A 25,598-nucleotide genomic window follows, 5' to 3' on the forward strand; every position below is an offset into this window, starting at 1 on the left:
GACACAGGCTGCCCATTCCGGGAAGCGAGTGAATAGAACCCGGAACACTGCTCGTGGCTCGACCCACACAAGCCCGTAGGCGTTGCATGTAAGGCACAAAATTATCTGACTTTTCCAACCAGTGCACCCGCGGTTTAGCGTCGTTTCGTTCAACCGTAATTTCGCGCACATTCGTGAAGACTATGTATGGAGAACCTTTTTTTTTTTGCTCTCAAGTGGAAAACCGAGATGGACAATCCCGCTTTCGGTGGTGGTATTGTGTTATTCAAACTAAAAATTATAACATTAAAATGGAGCTGAAAATCTAACAAGGTACGATTCCCAAAAACCGAGTCCAAATGTCAGTGGTTTTTTTTTTAATGTTCCACGGGTCATGAGCAATGTATTTTACTCTGCGGTAGAAACAGGGAAACTCTCTTGTGCAAAAGTAGAAGGTGCATCAAACACTGCCATATGAAGCTTTGCTATCATTTTTACATTCATCACAACTTAGTGCATGAACTACGTTCTCGTTCAACGCGGTTCAATCCAACGTATATGCAGTTCTGTCGTTGAAAGCTTGCATATTATGCACATTTATTAAATGAAGTAAGTACTGAAGGCTTGAAATTGCGTCTATTTGACTTCTTACTCCCATAACAGTTCTCGCTCTTTTAGGCCATCGAATTTGTAGTGATTAACGAAACGACTCGCTGCCCTTATAATTGAGCTTCTGCACAAGCGGCGGTAATGGGTACGCTCCGAAAAGCGGTTCCACAGAAAGTGCATTGTCTCAAACCAGGCCGGGGGTTTTGCACCGCCCTCATCAAGCCACCTTACAGGTGGAATTTAGTATACACGGAATTCTCCTTCCCCGGTAAACCTTCTACCTTTACCGAGCCCTCCCCGAGAGCCGTCGTTTTCGCACCGCCAGAGACGTAGCAACGCTCGTGAAATGTATTTAATGTAAAAGTCAAAACCCGAGCCGCTGACGGCACAGGCCACAGACCCACAGGTACCTAACGGTGAGCAGCGGATACCAAATCTCCTTAGCGTTTTTTCCCACGGGACGCGACGGAATGTCTCCCTTCCCTACGGAGCCACGTGAGAACTGTCGCAGGTTTCCGCCTCGGTTGACGTAGCCTCAAAAGCAAACCCGAACAAAAGTCCCTCCGAGCGTCGGTCTGTGAAATGATCGCGCGCTCTTTGAAGGCTCCAACCGTCCTTACCAACAATGACACAAACACCTTCCAGGGAGAGAGGTGTTTTTTTCTTTTTTTCAAAAAAAGCTCCAACCTATCTCGGAAGAAGTAGAGGGCGAAAACAAAGCCAACGCATTACAAACCTCTGTTCTGATTTTGTGCCACCGACAAAGCTCGATGCTCGCTGAGACAATGTTGTCGAATTGCGGCGTGAACTTCTGTCGGTGTCACGAACCACCGAGACGAACACGGGCGGTTTCTTTACTTGTTTGGGTAATGGCAGGTGTGTGGTTGGATTCGCAAAGCGCTACAAAGTGGTAGCTATCGAGCTGCCACTCTCAAGCGGGTTTGTTTCATTGGTAATTTTAGCATAAAAAAAAACTACAATTAATAGTTTGCTGTACAGCTTAGATCTGTGGTGAGATACAAATCCATCATGGGGTCAGGTTTTATTTGTATTTCTAAACGAGGCTTCTTTCAAAATAGCTAGCTTCGAATACAAACTTTGTTGTGGTCCGTTTAAAATGATTATATTTATTTTATTTCTAATAACTAATTGTGCGTTATCTCCGTTTCATGTGTTGGACAGTCTTACTTAAAGTAACAATTTTAAGCTAGCTTTTCTTGTAATAATATGTGATAACAAGTTAAATTGTGTAACTCAATGATCGTCTACTTGTGCTTACAACATTTGTTTGGTTACAATGGCTGAGACACTTGGGTATTAAATATTGCACCCGTTCACATGCACACCTAATGAAGTCATTTAAAATTCCAAGAAAATAGGATCAAAATCTCAGGCATGGCTCATAATCCCAATCACCTAACCGGTGAAAACCCCCCTCCACACACACACAAAAACCCTCAAAGACGATCCAACTTCAAGAGCCACCCACTGGCCCGGAAGCGATACTAACTTGCGATACGAGAGAAATTATTCGCGTGGAAAGCGCTGGGTAGAGAAAAGCAAACTAAAAATGGAAATACACGAAAGGAGAGACAAAACAAAAAAACAAGCTCATCCTTCGCGCCACCATCGAACATCAGAGCTTTGCTCTAACACAGGCAGGGGACAACTATTCAGTGAACGAAAAAAAAAAGGAGAAAAAAAAACTCGAACTCGAAAAATCGAACCGCTCGAAGGCACCCGCTTTCACCAGGGTTCAATGAAAATATGGCCGCCCGGAGCCCATACATGTATAATGTTATCAGATTCCCATTTCCTTCCAAATCCTTGACATCACGTCACCCGGAACGAGGGTGACCCCATGCCGTTCCCCACACGCGCGCACACGGAAATGCACAGCTTAACATTTTTGTATTTGATTTTACAACCTGAACGTCCGTGCCACGTTTCCATGCGGATTTTCGTTGTATTGTTTTTTAGTTTGTTTGTTTCGTTCTTCCCATTTCTCGATATGTGGTCGAAGAGAAACGAAAGAAGGCTTTGTTTTTGGCGGGACATGTGGCTGTGTGTCAGCGTGTGTGAATCCTTGTGAGTATCCCAGCATGTGGGGGCTCTTTTTTTTTTCAACGGCAGTACCAAATTACAAATCAACCATGGCGAAAGGGAATAAAAAAAAACATCCACCAACCCGCCGGCTCGAACGAGTGGTGGCATTTGGTCTGCTTCACCGGAAGTGCCAGTACATGGGTGTGCGTGTGTGTGTGTGTTTGTGTACGGAAGCAAATATTTATAAGCCCGTAAGCCCTGTGGGAGATTTTTCGGAGATATCGCGCGGCATGCACTAAAAGTGAAAACGAAACGAATTCCAACGCCATCCGATGCCAGGCGGACTGCGTGCCTGGCTGCAATCTGTTGCATTACATCGCCGGTTCGATACGATCCGGTGCTTCGTTTTTTGTTTTTTCTTTATCCCAGATGCCCGGATGCTCGACTCCGGCTGACAAGGCTAGCGGGTTTGTGCAGGGTAATGCAATTTTTATGCCCTCAGCTACATGTGACGGGTTGCCGTGTCGCTGGCGCCCGGTTCCGTGGTGCCCGTTCATTTTTATTTGCTGTCAAACATTTCCATAAGACCCCTTATCTGTGGCAGCGCCGTGAGTGAGCCAGATGGAGCCGCCCCGATACGCTCCATCGATATGCACTTTATTATGGTGGATTTCCTGGCTTTGGCTGGCTCTTTCGATGCCGGCGCCGTCGAGAACGATGGGCGATGGGGCTGAGGGAAAGTTTTAAGTAAGCCGACTCCACCGTTCGATTACCTTGCCGCACGATGGCGGTGGTGGAGTAAACTTTCGCAATAAAACTGCACTTGAACAATGCTCTTTTCGGACGGTGCGGTAACTTGGCCGGCATCGGGCAACGCTGGTTTTCCGGTGGCTAGGTGCTAGGGGAAGCAATAGACAGCAACTCAGCCGTTGCATGATACCACGCCATGTGTTGCTGCATTCGCATGGTGCAGCTCACTCGTTGCTGGATCATACCGTTCGTAAAATAACGAAAGATTTATTTCGAAATGCAAAATGCATCGGAAAAACGATAGACCATGCAATACGCCTGAATGTAGGCTATGCATTGCTTTTACAACCTCACTGCTAGAGGGCGCTACAAAGCATGTAATTTTCCACCTTATTTTACTACGCCTTTACGAATACCGGCATTATTAGTTCGTTTTAGTCTCATTTCCTAAATAGCAAGAGCTTTCTCTTTGCATTTAAAGTACGCTCGTGAAAACGTGTGAAGTAGAAAATGATACGCTCATATATGGATGAACGCAATGCGCTTCGAAACGCAAGCGTTTAATTTGATGCAGCACAACCCCTTTCCCGGGGGGTGAATTTAATATATTCATAAAATTTTCTTCCACACCCCCTCGAGCTCGACTCTTCTAGTTTCCTCCCAGTCCACCGCCCCTATGATCCACCCGGGATGGAGCAGTGCATCCTCAAAAGGATGTGCCTTACAGGTCAGCCAGCCGGCCGATAGTTTGTCACACTACCGGTGATGAATTTTAATTATTTCTCTTGAATAATGGCATTTCCATTCCGAGCATCCATGACCGAACGCTGACGGTGCTTTCTCTCTCGCCCGTTCAGGTTCTCTTAAATCAAAGAAAGAGACGGATTGCCAGCATACCGACACCCGTCGCGCTGCACGACGGATTCAATTAACTAGATGCAACAACCACACCCTACCAGAACGTCCGCCCGATGGAGTTGAAGCCACTGGGCTGGGAGTTAAAATAAAAATCGCTACCAGCCGGGACGGGGGAACGGAGTACGTAAAACGAAAAGTTTTGTTATCAAAACTTGCTCATTGACGATTGTTTCGATTTAGTTATTATGCAACGATGCAACTCCGGCTAAATGGATTCCGTTGGCTTTTTGAGGTCAGCGAGTTTCGGAAACGATAAACTTGCCCATCGCCATCGATGGCGCCGACAAAATGGAGGAAAATCCCTCCCGGACGGTCAGTCTCTGCCACTGGGCTGGCGCGGCTTAAACCAAGTTCGGTGACAGTGATTTGATATCTCTCTCGGTCGCCTCGAATGGTCCACCCGGATGGATGGACTAACTTTAACAGCGAGCATACGCGGAGAAAGGGGCACTAGCTTTACCATGAAACATGCTTTTTCCATATCATCCCCCTCCCAGGCGGCAACGGTTGGCCTCATCACATTCCATGCTGGCAATGGTTGAAATTATTTGATTTACTAAACAAGCGACACTCGGTACAGCGTGCGCGTTATGTTGACCAATCGATCTGCTGCATCGGATGTTACTGGCACTGGTTTGTGGGTGGTTTAGAAATCATTTGCCCGTTGGCATATTTAATTAAGTTAATTCGGGCTGGCACAGTTCAAACGATGCACATTTCCACGAATAAAAGCACACCCCAGCTACTAGTGAACACAATGATATTTATTGCTCATCGGCGCATAGAACGTACACTTACACACAATTAATGTTAATTAATGCTCTCATCGTCGCTGATCGAAAACCGGGCATCCGGACTCGCCGGATCGCCGCTTCCTTTTTCCTTCTCTAGCAACAACCTGTGGAACCCATGCTTAGGACAAACTATTTCCTTCCATCATGTTCTTGGCGCAGTAGTGCGTGAATTGCGCTCCTTTCAGTAGTAAATCTGACACGCTCTGTACGAGCGCAAGGGTGGGCAAAAAAAGGGGTTAATAAAGAGGAAAATGGCACCGAAAGATCGCGTATTCGTACTTACCGATAAGTTTGGTACACACACCGTCAGCGGGTAGAACACGACATACCACCAGGCGCAGAAGAAGGACACGAAAAAGGCGACAAAGACCAGGACGAGCAGCCAGATAATTGACCAGAGCATATTCGCCATCCTGTGGGAGAGAGAAAAACCATCGAGCGATATGTTTCGTGTTTAGAAAGAAATATATGTACATGAATTTTACAGATAGTTGCTTGTTTTCATAAATTTCTATAACAAATCCCACCAACAATCGCTGGCTCGGTTTACGAGCGAACACTTCAAAAGGGCCTCCCGGCGCAACGGTCGTGAATTATCGCTAGCCAGCATAAAAGGTGGAAGGAGGCAGAAAACAAAAGCTCCAAACAAAACGCCAACGTAAACCATTTGGCGGATTTATAAATACTCCCTGCCAGAGCGCATCCAACGGATAAGAACCGCCGTACGCGGTCTCTGGGCCTCGCCGTAAAAGTTTAAATCACACAAAACCATACGCGCGTATTTGTGTGCTGGAACCTCGCTCGGGTGGCATTTTGGGGCGTCGATGAATTAATTTAATCGCCTTCCTCCCAAAAAGAAAAAAAAAGAAAACCAGCTATTTTTGTCATGTCAAAAGCGGATTAGAACATCCTCGCGTACGCGTCTTGGCGTTTGATGCCAAGGTAGAGTGGAAAAGAGAGACAGAGAGAGGCGTAATGGAAGATGGTGTGTGAGAGAGAGAGAGAAAAACGAGAGAAAAACGTTAAAAACCACCCAATGTACGAATGGGTTGGGGAACTATTTTAAACAACAGCTTCAATTTGAAACACACCCGTCATCGCTCGTGGAACCCCACACACACACACACACACACACACAAGCGAGCACTACAACGCGATCCATTCACAATCGTGCATCTTGATGCTGGTTTTCCGGCGCTTTTCTTCTTCCCACACGATGCGATAGGAATCGGACGCACTCGGTGTGGGGTGCGTCACGTTCAATCACGTACCAAACGGCAAGCTACGGTATGCAAGCCAGCATAAATGCATTATGTTTATGCATTCCAGCCGTTGGTCACTCCGCAACCCGTTTTTTCACCTCACCGGTTCAACGGGGAACCCCTAACGAGTAACGGAAGCACGGGAGTGACCAGTCGATCGCTTCCGGACTGACGATCGAACCCGTTTGGTCGGAAAATCCGGCGTGATCGTCGTCGCCTAGCCCCAAGCCCCTAGCCAAAACGTTGGTTCAATAAATTTTGGCATAAAATTCCACCGACCAGCGAAGGGTTGCGCAAGGTGCGTTCTTTCATTTTCCCGCTCTCGGGGTGCGGTGAAGCGTTTGATCAAAACAAAAACATCCACGCGCGATCGTCCAAGCCCCACCCTTAGCTAAATCTTTACCCTCTCACAAGGGCAGTGCCTTTTCCATCACTGACACTCCGCCCGCGCACCTTCGGGTGGGCTGGGAGGAGAGTTTTTCGTTGTCGTTTTACTTGAGTTATTCAGCGTCGGTGCGTTAGCTTGGAAAGGGGCGAAAAAAGGGCTGGGAAAAACAACCACCCCAAGTGCTACGCACACACGCGCGATCGTGAAGGAGGTTACATGAATGGAAGCGAAAGAGAGAGAGAGAGAGCACGTGCGAGAGAAAAACAAGTGCCCCACGCCTCGTGGCAATAACCACGCTCGAGTGGCTTCCTTTTTATTCTTGGGTCATGTTTTTTTTTTGGTTTTCTTAAATCACCCCTACGCGCGATCGAAGGCGGCCAGTCCCACAAGAACAAAAACTCAAACCGGGTGGGCCATATCCTTTCACACCTCCACTCAAACACACACACACATACTCACGATCGTGGGGAACCGATCGCCCACGCTTACGCGCCAAAAACGAACCGATCGTGTAGGGTTTCGCGTAACGCGTTCGCTTAAGCGCAAGTGAACACGCGCGTGGGCCAATTCGCGCCCTCCCAAATGTTAACGCTGGCGGTTGGGAATGCATGATCGATTGCAAGTGCAGCGTGAGGTTTACAAATGGTGTGCCGCGGAACGAGTGTCGAATGCATTTTGTGTGCTCGCTCGCTCGACAAAGTAATCGATGCTGCACGCCAAACGCGACGATCGCGAGCTTGACGAGCTGAACAAACGGTTTGCACCTTTAACCCCCCTTGATGCACACACACACACACACTAGTCAGTTTGTCCCAGGGTGCCACAAATGCATGTGGCCCCTAAAAAACGGCAAGGCGTGTCATCATCATCATCATCATCATCGATGCCGTCATCGTGCGATTCCTGCTTGTTTACTATCTCGGCATGGTTCTGGCGTAATCTGTGCTGTTTCGATTCGATCGTGCCCATCGTTTAGTCGTTTTTTTTTAACACAGTTTTTGGTTAATTTGTGGAGTGCTTAGGAACCGGCTCGACCATACGTGCCACCATTTCCTCGAACACCCAAAGGAAAAACACCTCCAACATCCGCGATCTGCCCATGTGGATTTACTTCCATCAACAGCTCGCTCCACGGCCGTTATGGTGCCTGTGGTCGATTTTGGGGAGCCCATTTTAAACATCTTCCCCACAAATCCCACAAACTGGTTTGCATGCAGACAGCCGTGTGTGTGTGTGTGTGTTTGCGGGTATTATGCTGAGAAAGATGTTGTTGCGCTCATGCTTCGCCTCCTACTGCGCGCGATCGGTCGGTGAAGAAGCCAAAACAAACGCCAGCCAACTGCCACGATCGTGTGGTAAACAACGGCCAGCCGTGACCGAGGGGTTCGGTTTCAGAGCAAACAAACAAAAAAACATCAACTCTCCGCGCGAGCGCTAACTTTTCTAACCCCAAACCCACCTCATCTAGGGGACTATTTTTTTCCACATGATGTCACCAGCGAAACATGCCGCCACTAAACAAGAATCGCTATTAACATGACATCACAACCAGCGACCAGCGTGTGGAGGTGGCCTAGGATGGTGGCGAGCGAGAGCGAGACGGGCGAGCTAATAAATATGAACCCACGAACCGGTTGGGTGGCGCGGTTTCCGTGGGGATGGAATTTTAACCGGACAGGGAGGAAAAACGATGGAGGGGGGGACGGGGGGGGGTCGGAACAAACTCCCACCCTTAAGTGGGTTGCTTCACGGCGATCGCGAGTTATCAAAATGACGAAATGTTGGCGGGTTGATAAGTTCAGCCTGCTTGGATTTGTTCAAATCCCAAAACGGACGGTTGCGCTGTTTCACAGCACGCTTTTCGCCGAACCCGCACGCGTGTGTAAATCCATCACTGTCGCCGGTGGGACGGTGAATTTTTTTTATCTATGCCCCATCGTCTAGTAGGCTGTGCTGATACGGAACGTCGCCTTGCCACGAGAGACAGCGAAGAAAGGCCCTTCTCGACGCGACCAAGCCAAGGGCCCTACGTACATGTTAGGGCACCCTTAACGTGCACCTGAGGGAAACCCACTTCTAAACTTTCACCACACGGTTCTCTCCCACCGGTTGGCCGTTGCCCGCCGATTTGGGAGAAAGTTACCTTGAACTCGAGTTTTGACGCTGGCTGGCTAAGAGATGTGGTAACGATTTGCCGTTGTAAACGAAAGAGAGCTAGCTCGACTCACGCAACCGAACCGTCTGAATCGCCGATCAAATGCACACTGATCGTGAGATGCGCGCGCGACTGTCCCGTTAGTGGATGGGCGCGCGTGTTCGGTGGGCGTGTGATGCCACCAACACTGGCACAGAGTGCGCTTGGTACGAGCGTGCATCGGAACCGGTCTCGGCGTGGTGCGTAAACACGCGCAGTTCCACACACGATGTAGGTTACGCTAAAAACCACTCTTTTCGGCTTACGCGCGCGTGTTCTAAACGCCACGAGATTGCGGCGTGTTTGTACGTTTTCCACCACCAAGGTAATGCACACTGCCAGCGGGATGGCGTCCGTTGCCGAAAATGAATTCAGGGAAAAAGGATTTCCCGGATTTCCTGCTCACATTCCTCGAGGGACGGTGTAAAGTAATGGTTTGCTCACAATCCACCCTACTGTCGTTCAATGTACGGTGCGTTACTAATTGTCTATCTGTTCACATTAATAAATGGATAGCTATATCTTTTACGCGTAATAAATGCCCCTAAACTATAACTATCCGATCAGCAACAAGCAGATTCTTCCACGTGCGAAGTTTCCTCGTGATTATGGAATCCGGCTGGACTTTTGTCTTACTCTTGACCGAAGCCAAACGGGCCCTTGGTTTTGGTTTGAAGGGTAGCCAGATTTTTCATGATCAACCATGCCTTCAAGCACTGTTTTGTGTGCTTTGTTCGTCTGTTAGTCCAATCTGTGTCGGAGGTCTGGACACTCACAACGAAAATGGATGAAAAATTGGAATCCTATCTTTGAGAAACTCTTACATCCGATTATCTGTGCACATTTAGAACTAGACTCTCTTGAAAACATGAGAAAACTATCACAGAGAATGTTTATGCTTAAATAATCGAGGAAACCTCATCTACTGTCGATCGCTAATATTTATATACCGAGTAGAGCGCTTAGACACAGGTAATTGAAATTTTTTCTTCGTTTATGATACAGTGCAATTTTTTTCTTCGTTTTCTTTCAATTTTTATACTTTTTTGTTTGATTCTTATGCTAAATTTCCTTAACTGCAGATATAGCAGCTCCTAGCGTGTAAAATAAAATAATCGAAAATAAATTCTGTATTACCTGCTCAATAAGGATCGTGATAAGGAATTTCGGGTATTTGCTTTGTATGTAGGCCAGCTAAGCCAGCTCTACAATAGATAAATAAAAAACATAATTATACAAATAAAAAAAATCTCCATAAAAGCGTTGATTGTTCGGGTGCAGACGGTCCCGCATAGCGTGAGCATACCACAGCCTGAAGAATACCACAGACAGAATTGAATTCTGCTCTCAACCTACCTATAGCGACAGCTGAACATATAAACATTTATATTTCCGGTACTAACATACACCGCTAAGTCATGGACTTTATTCAAAATTGATGAGCCCCGCTTATTCGCGATCGAAAGAAGGCCGCTTAGAAGGATTTCTGAGAAATTTGTGGATTTATGGCCCCGCATATGTGGAAGGATAGTGGAGGCGCCGATACATCGACGAGCTCAACAAACTGTATGAATGGCTCCGGACGATTCAGCCCGTCAGGTTCTTATAGGCTGTCCACAAGTAAAGAGAAGGGGTGCAGGGTTAAAATTTCTGTTTCGCGTCATAGTTAATCTTAGCGAATTGGTGAACAGTTTCCAAAATATCTAGCTTTTAATATTAATATTTGTCAACTGCAAGTAAAAGTGTTAGACTATTATTTTTCACTAGCCATTCACTTTTTACAGCCTAAGAAAAAAAGAGGATTTTTTAAAGATTTGCATCCTTGGAAGCAAAAATAAAACAAAATTAAAAACTTATACGTTTGATTTGGTTTAAGGTATTCATCGACGTTGTATAATATCAATGCTTTTTTTATACAACCTATGAGCATGACGTAGTTCTCATTCTCCAGCACAAAATTACAAATCTTATAAATAAAAATGAATGTTTGTTTATATATATATATATATATATATATATATATATATATATATATATATATATATATATATATATATATATATATATATATATATATATATATATATAAATGCTTCGCAAATATTGTAATCTATACCTTCAATTTGATGATGAATCCAACGAGCTACGAGTACTGTCGTTATCAGATAACCTTTACTACGAGTTTCCTTTGAACGAAACTGCCAATGCTGAATCACGGGAACAGATTTGGTCTACCTTAGGCGCATCAAGCTTACATCTGGACACGTGGGAAAATCTGTTATAAATCTCAACTCAATCAGTGGCTAAAAGGCTGGAATATTCGCTTGATTTTTTAATAAACTCTTTTATTTTATACTAGCTAATAAACCCGATTTCATTCGGGTCGACGTATTTTAAGGAAAAATAAAGGGGCATTTACGTGTGTTTGTGTAATTTAATTTTTGATGTGTATATTATTTTTTTCTTATTTAGTTGCATTCATTCTATAAATGTTATTCCTAGCTTCGGGTTTAAAGGTTTTCTATTTCAATCAATTCATCTCTCTCTGTTCCTCTTAACATAACCCTTCCAATCCGGTGTACCTGCCTTTTTCAAAATATCATTCACTCCTTTATAACAAATCGAGCCCTTTAACCATCTTAGCTATCAAGAAAAGGATTTTTTTATAAAATCCTTTCTTCTCTAGTTGTTTCACAACTGCCCTTTCGCTTCATAATCTTTGTTTCGTTTGATCAAGCCGTTCTTTCCCACAAATTTTCTGCTTAATATTTCGCAATTTGCATGTCATAAAATTAGTAAAACCTATTTTTTATGCCTAGTGTTTTCCACTTTAATTCTTTCGAAAATACTTTTTTATCCAGTATCATTTGTCTTGGAACCGTCACATAAGTTTATTTACATAGCAAAGAGGAAATGTAACATGTTGTTCCATCCTGAGCATGTATAACGTTCAAAATCTTTCTACTTTTCTAACTCTTATTCTTATTTCGTCACTGAAGCTACCTAGAAACAGTTTTCCATTTTCCTTTATATTTCATCTGTATTGCTGTTCTCCATTCCACGTTCGTAATCATTACGCTCTGAAGTCGATATTTAAATTTATTACACCAACTACATTTCCAACGCTACTCAACACAATTGAAAATTGAATCTACTGAATAAGGGCATAGCGCTATGTGTTGCAAAATATTTTACACTTTTAAATTTTAACATGCATGAGAAGAAAATGAGTTGATTTTCTAAGCCCAGCTTAGTGTCTAAATAAATGTTTGAAGAGAGAAAAGTTGCAGGAAACTGAAATGTTTGTTGACGACTTTACATTGTTGTGAATTTCTTTTATGCTGAAAACGGCAATTCCTTTCCCGACCATCATGTAAAAGTCACTCGTAAAAAAGAATAATCAAAAAACATTTGTATCGCATAGCAGAATATTATATTTTGCTACTTGTTGCATAGACTGTGTTAAGGCGTACATGAAAAGTTGTTGTTAAATTAGACGATATTTGTTACTTTGGCCATTTTTTTTTTCAATATTACGAACAGGTATTGTATGCCCTACCACCAATCTGACTACAAACCAGAAGAGCTGCAACGTCCCATTCTAAATTTCTAGTAAATATGGACATTTTTAGGAATTTGCCTCAATTTCATTTACATCAGGCATGATTACTATGTTTGACCATATTTTCCAATACTCTAATAGAAAAAGCTCGTATGGGAGCTCTTGTTTTCAAAATTTTGTGTAAAAATAATCATCCTCACTTAAAATCATCCGGACCGAGCTTTATTGTAATGACCAAATTATTTTTTTTGGTAATACAGACAGGACCTCCCTTTGTTTCCTACTGGCGTAAATGAATCTTCGTCGCGTTAAGAATACGAAGAAGCATTTCTAGCGTGTTGGAATTGGAATTGCACCAAATTTCAGCTAAATCGGGCATCACCTATAATTTTAAGCGGATAATATTCATTTTTTGGAGGGGGGGTTGTATGGGAGCCCCTCTTTCTTGTTCATTGAGAAGGTTGAAATTTTACCCCTTTTAGTTTTTAGTAATTAAACATCTATGCTCTTAATTTCAGCCAAATCGGGTATCATTTAGGTATCATTATCAGCTTTAGTGACGAAATAAGAATAAGAGTTAGAACAGTAGAAAGATTTTGAACGTCATACATGCTCGAGATGGAACAACATGTTACATTACCTCATTGCTATGTAAATAAACTTATGTGACGGTTCCAAGACAAATGATACTGGATAAAAAAGTATTTTCGAAAGAATTAAAGTGGAAAACACTAGGCATAAAAAATAGGTTTTACTAATTTTATGACGTGCAAATTGCGAAAGATTAAGCAGAAAATTTGTGGGTAAGAACGGCTTGATCAAACGAAACAAAGATTATGAAGCGAAAGGGCAGTTGTGAAACAACTAGAGAAGAAAGGATTTTATAAAAAAATCCTTTTCTTGATAGCTAAGATGGTTAAAGGGCTCGATTTGTTATAAAGGAGTGAATGATATTTTGAAAAAGGCAGGTACACCGGATTGGAAGGGATATGTTAAGAGGAACAGAGAGAGATGAATTGATTGAAATAGAAAACCTTTAAACCCGAAGCTAGGAATAACATTTATAGAATGAATGCAACTAAATAAGAAAAAAATAATATACACATCAAAAATTAAATTACACAAACACACGTAAATGCCCCTTTATTTTTCCTTAAAATACGTCGACCCGAATGAAATCGGGTTTATTAGCTAGTATAAAATAAAAGAGTTTATTAAAAAATCAAGCGAATATTCCAGCCTTTTAGCCACTGATTGAGTTGAGATTTATAACAGATTTTCCCACGTGTCCAGATGTAAGCTTGATGCGCCTAAGGTAGACCAAATCTGTTCCCGTGATTCAGCATTGGCAGTTTCGTTCAAAGGAAACTCGTAGTAAAGGTTATCTGATAACGACAGTACTCGTAGCTCGTTGGATTCATCATCAAATTGAAGGTATAGATTACAATATTTGCGAAGCATTTTTTTTAGAAATCTGCGAAGATAGTCAACCGTTGTATTATTTAACATAAACAAATATCTATTTTTGAACACTCACTGCTCATCAGTCTCCTCAGCTGTGCTAGCGTTTGCTTCCGTACTGCTACTCGAGTTTTCTGACACGGTTTCGTTGGTCAAGGGCTTTGCATCAAATGGAGCCTGCTCAAGCTTAAGCAAGTTACATTTTTTCTCAACAGTTTCAAGCATCTCAAGCACTTCCTCTCGTTGATGATTCAAATCTTCAATGTCCTCGGACCACAACGAGTAAGTTTCTTTATCCTTCATCAGGCGAGTAAGACATTCATCTAAAATTGCAGTGAGAAAACCAAAGCATCGTTATTTAGGCTTCGTTTGTTTGGAACCAAACCGTCTCTTGTTTCGAACAAACCTCGTTGTGTAATTATCCGCTCAAAGCAAGAAACAATTTCTTTCTCTTGTGTAGCACACTCAATACCATTTGCGGTGTATTTTAATAGCTTTCGGCTAAATTCTGCAAACGATAACTTTTTGTTTTGATTCATTTTAACAATTCTGAAGAGTCCGACGACTGTTTTGTTGCCGTTGACCAGTTGACGGTACAAGCTAGTTTTCAAAACATATTTAAATATGACACTTTGACCGTCAGTTGCGACTTGCGTAGAGCTTTGTTTGAAAAGATTGTGTTCATCACCAGTAGTCTCTTTTAGATATACTTGTTTTTTATTATTTAATTTAGATTTTTTTCAAGTGTTTTCAAATTTTCTTCTTCATATTACACATTTCGATGCATATATTTTACGAATGGTTCCTTTCCTGTCACATAAAATGACAAGTTTACGCTTTGACCCACCTTTATGTCATTGCATCGATTGTAAATGATTATATTTTCGGCAGTGGATTAAGAAAACATAACACCGTACGGTGGGGCTGATGCAAACAGAATAATATTAGCTTTCAGGCGGCATAGTGTAAGTAATTTAACAGAAAGCGCTAGTTATATCGCTAACTCTGAAATATAACTTCGATCGTTCCGTTGAAGATCTCTCTTCGTACACGCCTAGAGGCTGTGTTGGCACGCCGGCTGTATAAGCGATGGCATAGTCCCACAAACCGCACCGGATAGCAATCATGAGCAACAATAGCAACAGTGACAACGAGAATGAAGGAGGGCTTAATTTGGCCGGCTTCCTGTTCGGAAACGTCGACGAACACGGGCGTCTCGATGGAGACTTTCTGGACGAGGAAGCTAAGCAACAGCTTTCATCGCTATCCCGTATGGGCCTATCGTCATTCCTGGCCGACGTGCTGCAAGATGATGACGCTGAAAAGCCACCTCGTTCGGACAGCGACAGTGATGATTCTTCATCGAGCGATGATGACCGGCGACGGCGTCGCTATGATGACGATAGCGATGGAGCGAACTACAAAGTCAAGGCCGACTGTGCGGTGGATTATTCCGACATACAGGAGTTGGCAGAGGAATTGGCCGTACCGTCGCCACCGAGTGAAGTAAAGTCCAAGGATAACGAAAACGGAGAGCAGAAAGACATTAAGCAGGAAGACGACATGGACGATATCGAGGCGGTAATACCGTGCACTCGCGTCGAAGCGCGAACTGCGACCGATGGCTCGACCACCGTGAAAGAGGAAGCCGGTTCTGGCGGTGGTGGAGTTAACGATAAGGAGCTGATGCCTCCCCCCACGGCTCCGGTCAGTGCGGATGGTGTGACAGTCTCAGCTACCAGCGGCACTACCACCACCACTGATGACGCCTCGAAGGATAAACCGAAAAAGCTCGAAACTCCCCTGGCCGCGATGCTGCCCTCCAAGTACCAGAACGTGGACGTGCGCGAATTTTTCCCCGACTTCCGTCCGGACAAGGTGTTGCGCTTTTCACGGCTTTTCGGTCCGGGCAAGATCTCCAGCCTGCCACAGATCTGGCGTAGCGTGCGAAGACGCCGCAACAAGAAACCACCGTCGGCACGTAAACCACGTGATGGCTCGGACTCTACGTCGGATTCGGACGAACCGCGGCGCAGGCAGTACTTCATCCCGACGTACGCTCCGATGCCACCGAAAGAGCAATGGGCGGATGATGATGAGGTACGCTTCACCAGCCGCGAGCTGGACGAGGAGAAGGAGGTAAAGGACAAGGACGCGGACAGCAAGGGAGATTCGAAACCGAAAGTGGCCGATTGGCGGTTCGGTCCGGCCCAAAAGTGGTACGACATGCTGGACGTGCCGGACACGGGAGAGGACTTCAACTATGGCTTCAAACAGGCCGACCCGGCCAAGCTGGAAGCGTTACCCGTGGTAGGTTCCACCGCTGACAAAGCGATTCCCGACGACGCGTTCCTGATGGTGTCCCAGTTGCACTGGGAAGACGACGTGGTGTGGGACGGGAACGACATCAAGCACAAGGTGCTGCAGAAGCTCAACTCAAAGGTGAACGCAGCCGGTTGGCTGCCGTCGAGCGGTTCACGGACGGCGGGAGCATTCAGCCAACCCGGCAAGACTCTGCCCGCCTCGACGGCCATCACCGGCACGAAATCGTCCACGAGCAAGATGAGCAAGACGCAGATGATTATCAATGCGGCACAGAAAGCGCAGGAAGAAACGGAGGACGCCTGGTACAGCATCTTTCCGGTGGAGAATGACGAGCTGGTGTACAACAAGTGGGAGGACGACGTAATCTGGGACGCGGAAGCCGTCACGAAGTTCCCGAAACCGAAAGTCCTGACGCTGGACGCGAACGACGAGAACATCATCCTATGCATCCCCGACGATATCGATCCGTCAAAGATCGTGCGCAACACGGGACCACAGCCGAAGGTGAAGATCCCGCACCCACACGTGAAGAAATCCAAGATTCTGCTCGGCAAAGCGGGTGTAATCAATGTGCTGGCGGAAGACACGCCACCGCCTCCGCCTAAAAGCCCGGACCGCGATCCGTACAACATCTCGAACGACGTGTTCTACATGGCCAAGTCGACTGAGGCCACGCTCAAAATCAAAGTGGGCGGTGGCAATCTGTTGCAGCACTCGACACCAACTGTGGAGCTGCGTGCGCCGTTTGTGCCCACACATATGGGCCCGATGAAGCTACGCATGTTCCACCGGCCAGCAATGAAGAAGTACTCGCACGGAGCACTCGCAGTGGCCAATCCGCAAGCGGTGCTGCCGCTGCAAAAACACATCAAAAAGAAGGCCAAGCAGCGCGAGCTGGAACGTATCGCGTCCGGTGGTGGGGACGTGTTCTTTATGCGCACCCCGGAGGATCTGACCGGACGAGATGGTGAGCTGATTTTGATCGAGTTTTGCGAGGAACATCCGCCCCTGATGAACCAGGTGGGGATGGCGTCGAAGATCAAGAATTTCTACAAACGCAAGATCGGTAAGGATTCGGGTCCGCCCGAGTTTCGCTTCGGAGAGACGCATTACGCGCACACGTCACCGTTCCTTGGCATCCTGCACCACGGCCAGTGTATCCAGGCGATCGAGAACAACATGTACCGGGCGCCGATCTATCCGCACTCGATCGGTGACTCCGAGTTCCTCGTGATCCGCACGCGTAACAGCTACTTTGTGCGTGAGGTGGACGCGTTGTTCACCGCCGGGCAGGAGTGTCCGCTGTACGAGGTGCCCGGACCGAACTCGAAGCGTGCGAACAACTTTGTGCGTGACTTCCTGCAGGTGTTCATTTACCGGCTGTTCTGGAAGAGTCGGGACAACCCGCGCAAGATCCGTATGGACGACATCAAGAAAGCGTTCCCGGCGCACTCGGAGAGCAGCATCCGGAAGCGGTTGAAGCTGTGCGCGGATTTCAAGCGTACTGGCATGGATTCGAACTTTTGGGTCATCAAGCCGGAGTTCCGGTTGCCCTCGGAGGAGGAGATCCGCGCGATGGTTTCGCCGGAGCAGTGTTGCGCATACTTCAGCATGATCGCGGCCGAACAGCGGCTGAAGGATGCCGGGTACGGGGAGAAATTTATCTTCGCCCAGCAGGAAGACGACGACGAGGAGATGCAGCTCAAGATGGACGACGAGGTGAAGGTGGCGCCGTGGAACACAACCCGTGCCTACATCCAGGCGATGCGTGGCAAGTGCATCCTGCAGCTAAATGGACCGGCCGATCCGACCGGTTGCGGGGAGGGCTTTTCCTACGTCCGCATGCCCAACAAACCGACGGTGAGGGCGGCGACAGCTTAAACTGGTTGTTCCTTTCAATTGCTAACTCGTGTGATTTCGTTCGGTCTTTGTAGCAACAAAATAAGGAGGAAACGGAAAGCCAACCGAAGCGTACCGTCACCGGTACGGATGCGGATCTGCGGCGATTGTCGCTGAACAACGCCAAAGCGCTGCTGCGCAAGTTCCAGGTGCCGGAGGAGGAAATCAAGAAGCTTTCCCGCTGGGAGGTGATCGACGTCGTGCGGACACTCTCGACGGAGAAAGCCAAAGCCGGCGAGGAGGGCATGGACAAGTTCTCGCGTGGTAACCGTTTCTCGATCGCGGAACACCAGGAGCGCTACAAGGAAGAGTGCCAGCGCATCTTCGACCTGCAGAATCGTGTACTGGCCTCGTCCGAAGTGCTATCGACGGATGAAGGCGAATCGACGGCGTCCGAGGAGTCCGATCTGGAGGAGTTGGGCAAGAACCTGGAGAACATGCTGGCGAACAAGAAGACGTCCACGCAACTGTCACTGGAGCGCGAGGAGCAAGAGCGGCAGGAGCTGTTGCGCAAGATCATGGAAGAGCGCGGTGGCACCGATCAGAACAAGAAGAAAAAGGACGACGACGGGTTGAAGGACGAGCAGCAAACGAGCATGGCGAAGATATTGAAGATCACGCGCACATTCAAGAACGCGGAGGGTCGCGAGTACACGCGGGTTGAGCTGGTACGGCGCAGTCCAGTGATTGACGCGTACGTGAAAATCCGCACCACGAAGGACGAAGCGTTCATACGGCAGTTTGCGACGCTTGACGAGGCGCAGAAGGAGGAGATGAAGCGTGAGAAGCGCCGCATCCAGGAGCAGCTGCGGCGTATCAAGCGCAATCAGCAGAAGATTGGCATGCTGCAGAACCAAAACCAACTGCACAGCTCCGTCGGCACACCGATCAGTCTCGGCGACCGGGAACCGTCCACACCGAAGCCGTTCTCGAGCCGCTCGTTGGGTGATGGAGGGCCGGGAGGTCGCCATTCGGACGCGTCGATGGGCGGTAGTGGGTTGGGTAGTTTGGCGTCGGGTTTGGGATCGGCTGGTGGTGGATCGTTGGGAGCACACGGCAAGGAACACAGCCCATCGTCGTCGGCGTCACGCCGGAAGGCAAAAATGAAGCCGGATCTAAAGCTGAAATGTGGCGCGTGTGGTCAGGTCGGGCACATGCGTACCAACAAGGCCTGTCCGCAGTATTCGGGGTTGCTGACGACACCCTCGTTGAACGTGGCGATGACCGAGGAACAAGAGGAAGAGATCGAGAAGGAGCTGAACGCGGATGACGAGGGCGATCTGGTGAATGTGGACGGTACCAAGGTGAAGCTGAGCAGCAAGCTACTGAAACGCCACGAGGACGTAAAACGCCGCACGCTGTTGTTGAAGGTGCCAAAAGAGGCCGTGGGTCGGAAGCGACGTCGCGTTGGAGGTGACTCACACTGTGACTACCTGCAGCGGCACAACAAGACAACAAACCGGCAGCGTACGGATCCGGTCGTCGTGTTTTCGTCCGTGCTGGAGCAGATCCTGAACGAGCTGCGTGACATGCCGGATGTGCAGCCGTTCATGTTTCCGGTGAACGCGAAGCAGGTGGTCGATTACCATCGGATCGTGCAGCGGCCGATGGATCTGCAGACGATTCGAGACAACATCCGGCAGAAGAAGTACCAAACGCGCGAAGAGTTCCTCGTCGACATCAACCAGATCGTGGAGAACTCGTCGATGTACAATGGCGCGAAAAGCTCGCTCACGGTCGCGGCCCAGCGGATGTTGCAAAAGTGCAAGGAGCGAGTGCAGGAACGTGAGGATCGTCTAACGCGGCTCGAGAAGAGCATCAACCCGCTGCTGGACGATGACGATCAGGTCGCACTGTCGTACATCCTGGGCGAGTACGTGAACGGACCGCTTAAGGCGATGCCCGAAAGCTGGCCGTTCCTGAAGCCGGTCAACAAGCGGCTTGTGAAGGACTACTACACCATCATCCGGCGCCCGATGGATCTGGAGAAGGTGTCGAAGAAGGTGGCCTCGCACAAGTACCACTCGCGCGCTGACTTCCTGGCCGATCTGCAGCTGATCGCGGACAACAGCGAACAGTACAACGGACCCGAAGCGAACTTCACGAAGCAAGCGCGCCAGATGGTGGAAGGGACCCGGCAGGCGCTCGATTCGATGGACCACAACGTGGTGCAGCTGGAGAAGAACATTGCGCTGGTGCAGGAACGCGCCCGCAACGAGGACGACGACATGGACTGGGAGGATGACGATGCGGACCTAAAGGGTGGACCGGGTGGTTCGCGGGATACCACACCGGATCTGGACGATGGTGGTGCGAACGACGATAGCAACCCGGAACGGCCACCTTCGTCCACTGACGTGACGCTTTCGCGATCGGAATCGAAGCGTATCCGTAGTCGCTCACGGAAACCGCACAAGGACGACGGTAAGTACGCGAGGGGCTTGTTGCCATGCGTTTTTGTGTGCCTTTTTTTTGTGCTTCCGTGTCCGGTAACACCGTCACTAATCCGTCACCGTGTGGGCGTATGCTACCTAACATGTCTTTTGTCCATCATTGTGGGAGGGATGGATCTGTGTGTTTGTGTGCGTGTGTTGTATGAAAGGAACGCACTAAAACGGCTCGATCGCGATGAACGTCGTCTAACAGCGGGGCATGTTGCGTTTACGGGGGATGAATTCATGGGGAAAATCGTCGATCCATCCAGCATCATCCGTCATGCTCGTTTCTGTGTGCGTACCTCGTCGGCGTTAACCTCATGTGACTAATAGCATCCAAAGAAGCCACCAGGACGGTGTTTCTGCTGTGTGGAGAAAAGCCAATTCGCTGACAAAAAAAAATCACATGACTTTTTGATTTCTGATCCCCACCCCGCGGGGTAGACTTTGCGCCGAGTGGCCGACCATACGGGATGATGCCGTACTCCGAGCTGACCATGCCGTTCCCGATAGTGCGACCCAATGCGTTGGCTCGCACGGGCCCGCCAGGATCTCAGGGAACGCTGGGTGGTTCTGCCCCTGCGTGGTCCGCTACCGGATTCGTGGCCAACGCACCACCACCGAGTGCGATCGCACGGAGTAGCATCAGTACGGGTGCGAGTCACTCGCACATACCGGATCCGAATGTGGCCGCATCCGCTTACGAGATGAACTGGATGAATCTGGGTCCGGCCGGAGGAGAATACGATGGTGCGGCGGGTCCTTCCAGCAGTCGGTATGGCTACGGGTACGGTGATGGTGGTGGCATCAATCCTGCAACAGCAACATTCATCGATGGCCCGTTGCCGTCTGGTGATGACGGGGGACGGAATGCGCCGTATGAGGCTCAACCCGTGGGTGTCCAACGACGACGTGGTAAGTTTTTGGTACAGGTGCTGGAGGCAAGCCCAGCAAGGACGACGGAAACGATGTCCATCACCTGTTTCGTCGCCGAGGAAGATTGTTGTTTGAAAAACCCATGCGAGATGTTACATCGGAAATTGGCACACGCACATTGGAAGCACATAAAGGACTTTCGGACTAGGCGTGACATATGCGGATACGATTCAACCAGACTGTAACCTAATGAACTGTCTTTTCTTTTCCCCTTCGTCGGCAAAAACAGACCACCATTACTCGTCGGACGATGAAGAGTTCGAGGAAGTGGGTACGAGCGACAATGAGGGCGTCTCCGTGACGCTGGAGCAATCGAACACGACTTCAAGCATGATGCCACCGCACAGCGAGGACGATAGCCAGCAAGCGGCCGAAGCGATGGTGCAACTCAGCAGCACGCAGTACTACAACGCCACGCAGGACGACGGATCGATGGAGATCGATCCGAACTATGATCCGAGCGATTTCCTTGGCATGTCCAACCGCCAACCGGGACCAGATGTCGGTCGGAATGATATCATCAATCCGGAGGCGGGTTATGCGTTGGATCAGCTAAATCCCGCCACGGGTAGGCACGAGGGCACGATGGAAGTTGGACAGCAGCCCGAGAGCAATGTACAGCCGGTGGAAGCGGAACAACCGCCGAACATCCTGCCGACGCTGCAGTCCCTTCACTCTGATCTGGCCATCTCGGACAGCGACGATGAGAAGAGCAATCTGCGCATGGACGAGGTGCGCGATGAGAATGAGAACGACGACAACGACGAGGGCGGAGATCTGTGGTTCTAAAGTCTTGTCCGGGAACGATTGCTGGAAAAAGCGCGAAAGTGTGCCGAGGCTAGCACAGAGAAGTTTTAAAGTAATTGTAACGTAAGTAAATCAGGGAACTTTACTGAATCGCGTCATGAAATAGTACATAGGGAAAGAAACCTCCGATCGGTTTGATTACGCGGGGTTTAGGAGGCGCGACGTGTTCCTTTCCGTTGGGTGAATTCACTCCAATCTACAGCAGCTTCAGATGTCCCGTCACAGCATCGACGGCAGCTATAGGTGCCGGTCCGATCGCTAGCACAGTCTTGGTGTTGGGTTCAATCTGCGTTCGACCAGCGTCCCGTATCACGCAGCAGTTGAGATTGTTCGTTTTCGCGATGCGATACACCTCCATCATTGCCTGTTCGCTCTCGACCTTGAGGGCGATTTTGGCTTGGCCGCTGTGTTGCCACTTTTTAACCGCGGCCGGTGTTTTGGCCAAGCCGGTTTCAAACGCACCGACGGCAGCGTGTCCACACTGGGCCGCGATTTTGCCTTTACCCATCTTTAGGTCGTTTCGCACGACCAACACCATCTTGTACTCGCCACCCATATCGGCATACACCTGTGGAAAAGATGGAAAAACACGTATGAGAAGTTTCTGGTGCTCGGTGATTAGTATTTCCGGTGGTTACCCTTTCCGTGTTTGCATCTGATGCATTCTGTTGGCCGGAAGCTTTGGTTGACGCAGAGGTTGCACGCTTATCGCCCAATCGGGGTATTTTCGCGAACGTGTAACCCACAGCGAACGATACGATCGACGTGAAAATACTAACGATCCAACCGTTAGTGATCATCCTGATCGGTAGCGAAATGCCGGCTTCTCTGATGCAACTCTTCGTAGCCTTCGAGGAGCACTGTATAGGACACGAAAAGCGGATAAAGTGGAAGAAATTATGTGCGACTGAACTATGGTTCTGGTGAAAACAGCAACCGTGGCGGGATATTTACATTTTAATACGCTTCTAAGTTAAAAATGGTAAGAATTTGTTCACTGGCATGTGAGAACTATCACACGCGCCGGCTCGTATTCGCTGCATCAAACGTCAAATGTGACATGAGACAATAATACGATTTTGTTTTGATTTACTTTTTGAACGTTTGCACTGTCAAATCGTAAAACGTTAGCCAAATTTGAAAGAATAAATATATATATTTTCTTTTTTGTGCGTGTTACAACCTCCTAGTTTCCTTGGGCGGCCCAGGTTAAACCGGAACTATTCGTAGTTGAGCGGTACCATCTGCAAAACAGTTATCATTGTCGTGTTCGTGGACTCATGGACGCCATCAGTTAGGGCCTACTTCACTTTCTTTGATCATGTAGACGGCCTTAAATGACTTCACGGGCTGGGAATTTCTTTCACTTTCTCTGATCTACCTTTCTTACAAATACTCTATCAGATCGTCCTCTTTTTTCAAACTTCTAACACAATACATTATATTTTATCCTTTCAATACACTTAACCACTACGTATACTTTTCTATTTTACCACACTCATCTTTCTATCACATTTTACTAAAATGCTAAATAATTAACCGCAATATCGCATCAACGATGAGATTTTATTTCATATCTTTTTTCCCTTCGTCGTTCCTCATCCATTGTTTATTTACATGGCGTCTTTCAACCAATCCATGTGTAGCCAATCTTTGCTCCTACTTTTCACCTAACTTTTGTCATGTAAAATGTAAAGCCTACTATTTGAACTGCTTACTATATTTCCTATCAACATTAAAGCCCCATAAATTTCCATAATATGTATGTTTCTTATCCATCAAAGAAACCATAGCCATGCGATATTATTAAATTTTTATACAATTATAATTGATCGCATGCTTTTGAATTCTATGTTCAGCGAAATCCGGCCGTTTTACGATTGCTCGCCGCCATTTGTCTGTTGTCTTTCCCGGTGTTGTTTATTTTTTCTTTTTGCACAGCAGGCAATATAAATGTTCGAATATGCCTGGTAACCACCAAGGCCGATCGGCTTAACGGTACCGTGAGTGGAGTCCTCGAATGTGGCATCGATGAGAGAGCGATATAACCCCATCTCATGGAACCTCTTTGGTGCATGATCTCCTGGTAGTATCGTTACCCGCTGCGGTCACAAAACCTACACGATTGCGGTGCCTCCTCGGAAGGAATTTGCGTAATTCGTCCGGACCGAAGCCGGCATGGGCACATTCGGCCGTTGATGTTAACATTTTATCGGATTTTTTTAATTTAAAAGGCATTTAAACCACAAAGCTAGCACGTGGACGCGCACAGCACACGATGAGGTATTTGTATTGATTGTTTTGGTCTTGCAGGGGGGCTGGTATGTGGATGATAAACAATGCGGCAAGCACGTGGACGCAATAAAGCGATGCCATCAGTACGTAGATGTTAGAACGAAACGAGAAGAAATGTGCTTTCTCTCGTTCTGAGCGAGCGGCAACGTGATTGGACTAATCAATCATCAGCAAGCACTATGGACCAAGGCGCAGTAAACATACACCGTGTTTAATCATTCACTCTAATTTTATCTGATTTCGAGGAAAAAATAAACTGAATGCTATGAGAAATGTTGATTTATGCCTCAGAAATCTATCGCAACCTGCCTGCCATTGGTTTTGTGCTTAAATTCTATCATTTATATGTAACTTACTATTTCGCACTCAATTTCCGATCTCATGACCATTGGATATCACGATCCCATAGTGCGGCCAGAACAACAAGCGATCAGCGGCGAAAGAGATGGGCTGCGGATGATCACGTGCCAAAACGAGCGACCATATGGATTGATAACGCGTGTGAGAAAGCGATCAGATTTTGCAACCATGCGTGAGAGCGAGATCACTGGCTGTTGTGATACTGGCGACGCGGATACCAGCTGGTAGCAGCCTCCTTGAGGCATGTTCTCCTGTGAGCAAAGCACGGTTTTCGTTAGCAAAACGGACCTCGAAAAATGCCTTTTCGCGCAGCGTCGCCGCCACAGGGTGTTTCATATTCTTTCTGGTAGCAGCCTCCTTGAGGCATGTTCTCCTATTATCAAAACTGGTGGTTTCGTTAGCAAAATCGAACCTCGAAAAATGTCTTTTCGCGCAGCGTCGTCGCCACAGGGTGTTTCTTTTTCTTTCTTCGGTGAATTTGGTTCCCTGTGCCGGGGGTGGAAAATTCGTTCGTCGTTTAGGCGGAAAAGTGTCCTATCGGAGCGGTTTTTCGGAGGAATTTCTCATTACGACTCATA

General features: G+C 47.4%; 4 protein-coding genes across 4 annotated transcripts; 1 reads left to right on the forward strand and 3 right to left on the reverse strand.

Annotated features, from left to right (window-relative positions):
- Positions 1-5,045: 5,045 nt before the first annotated feature.
- On the reverse strand, positions 5,046-9,005 carry LOC128720706 (uncharacterized). Its single transcript, XM_053814398.1, has 3 exons — positions 8,890-9,005; positions 5,380-5,509; positions 5,046-5,299 (listed from the first exon to the last, which is right to left on the reverse strand). Exons 2-3 carry the CDS (start codon positions 5,506-5,508, stop codon positions 5,216-5,218), a joined length of 213 nt encoding a protein of 70 aa, XP_053670373.1. The 5' UTR covers position 5,509; positions 8,890-9,005; the 3' UTR covers positions 5,046-5,215.
- Positions 9,006-13,768: 4,763 nt separating this feature from the next.
- LOC128721261 (uncharacterized) lies at positions 13,769-14,502 on the reverse strand. The gene is made up of 3 exons (XM_053814996.1): positions 14,370-14,502; positions 14,040-14,286; positions 13,769-13,976 (listed from the first exon to the last, which is right to left on the reverse strand). The coding sequence occupies exons 1-3, from the start codon at positions 14,500-14,502 to the stop codon at positions 13,769-13,771; spliced, it is 588 nt and encodes a 195-aa protein (XP_053670971.1).
- A 586-nt stretch (positions 14,503-15,088) lies between these two features.
- LOC128722011 (transcription initiation factor TFIID subunit 1) lies at positions 15,089-22,444 on the forward strand. The gene is made up of 4 exons (XM_053815821.1): positions 15,089-18,148; positions 18,223-19,132; positions 19,238-20,611; positions 21,788-22,444. The coding sequence occupies exons 1-4, from the start codon at positions 15,089-15,091 to the stop codon at positions 22,345-22,347; spliced, it is 5,904 nt and encodes a 1,967-aa protein (XP_053671796.1). The 3' UTR covers positions 22,348-22,444.
- On the reverse strand, positions 22,439-23,165 carry LOC128722828 (probable peptidyl-tRNA hydrolase 2). The gene is made up of 2 exons (XM_053816513.1): positions 23,004-23,165; positions 22,439-22,933 (listed from the first exon to the last, which is right to left on the reverse strand). Exons 1-2 carry the CDS (start codon positions 23,163-23,165, stop codon positions 22,562-22,564), a joined length of 534 nt encoding a protein of 177 aa, XP_053672488.1. The 3' UTR covers positions 22,439-22,561.
- Positions 23,166-25,598: the final 2,433 nt, after the last annotated feature.

The sequence above is a fragment of the Anopheles nili genome, chromosome 2 (genome assembly GCF_943737925.1).
Source record: "Anopheles nili chromosome 2, idAnoNiliSN_F5_01, whole genome shotgun sequence".
Classification (NCBI taxonomy): Eukaryota; Metazoa; Arthropoda; class Insecta; order Diptera; family Culicidae; genus Anopheles; species Anopheles nili.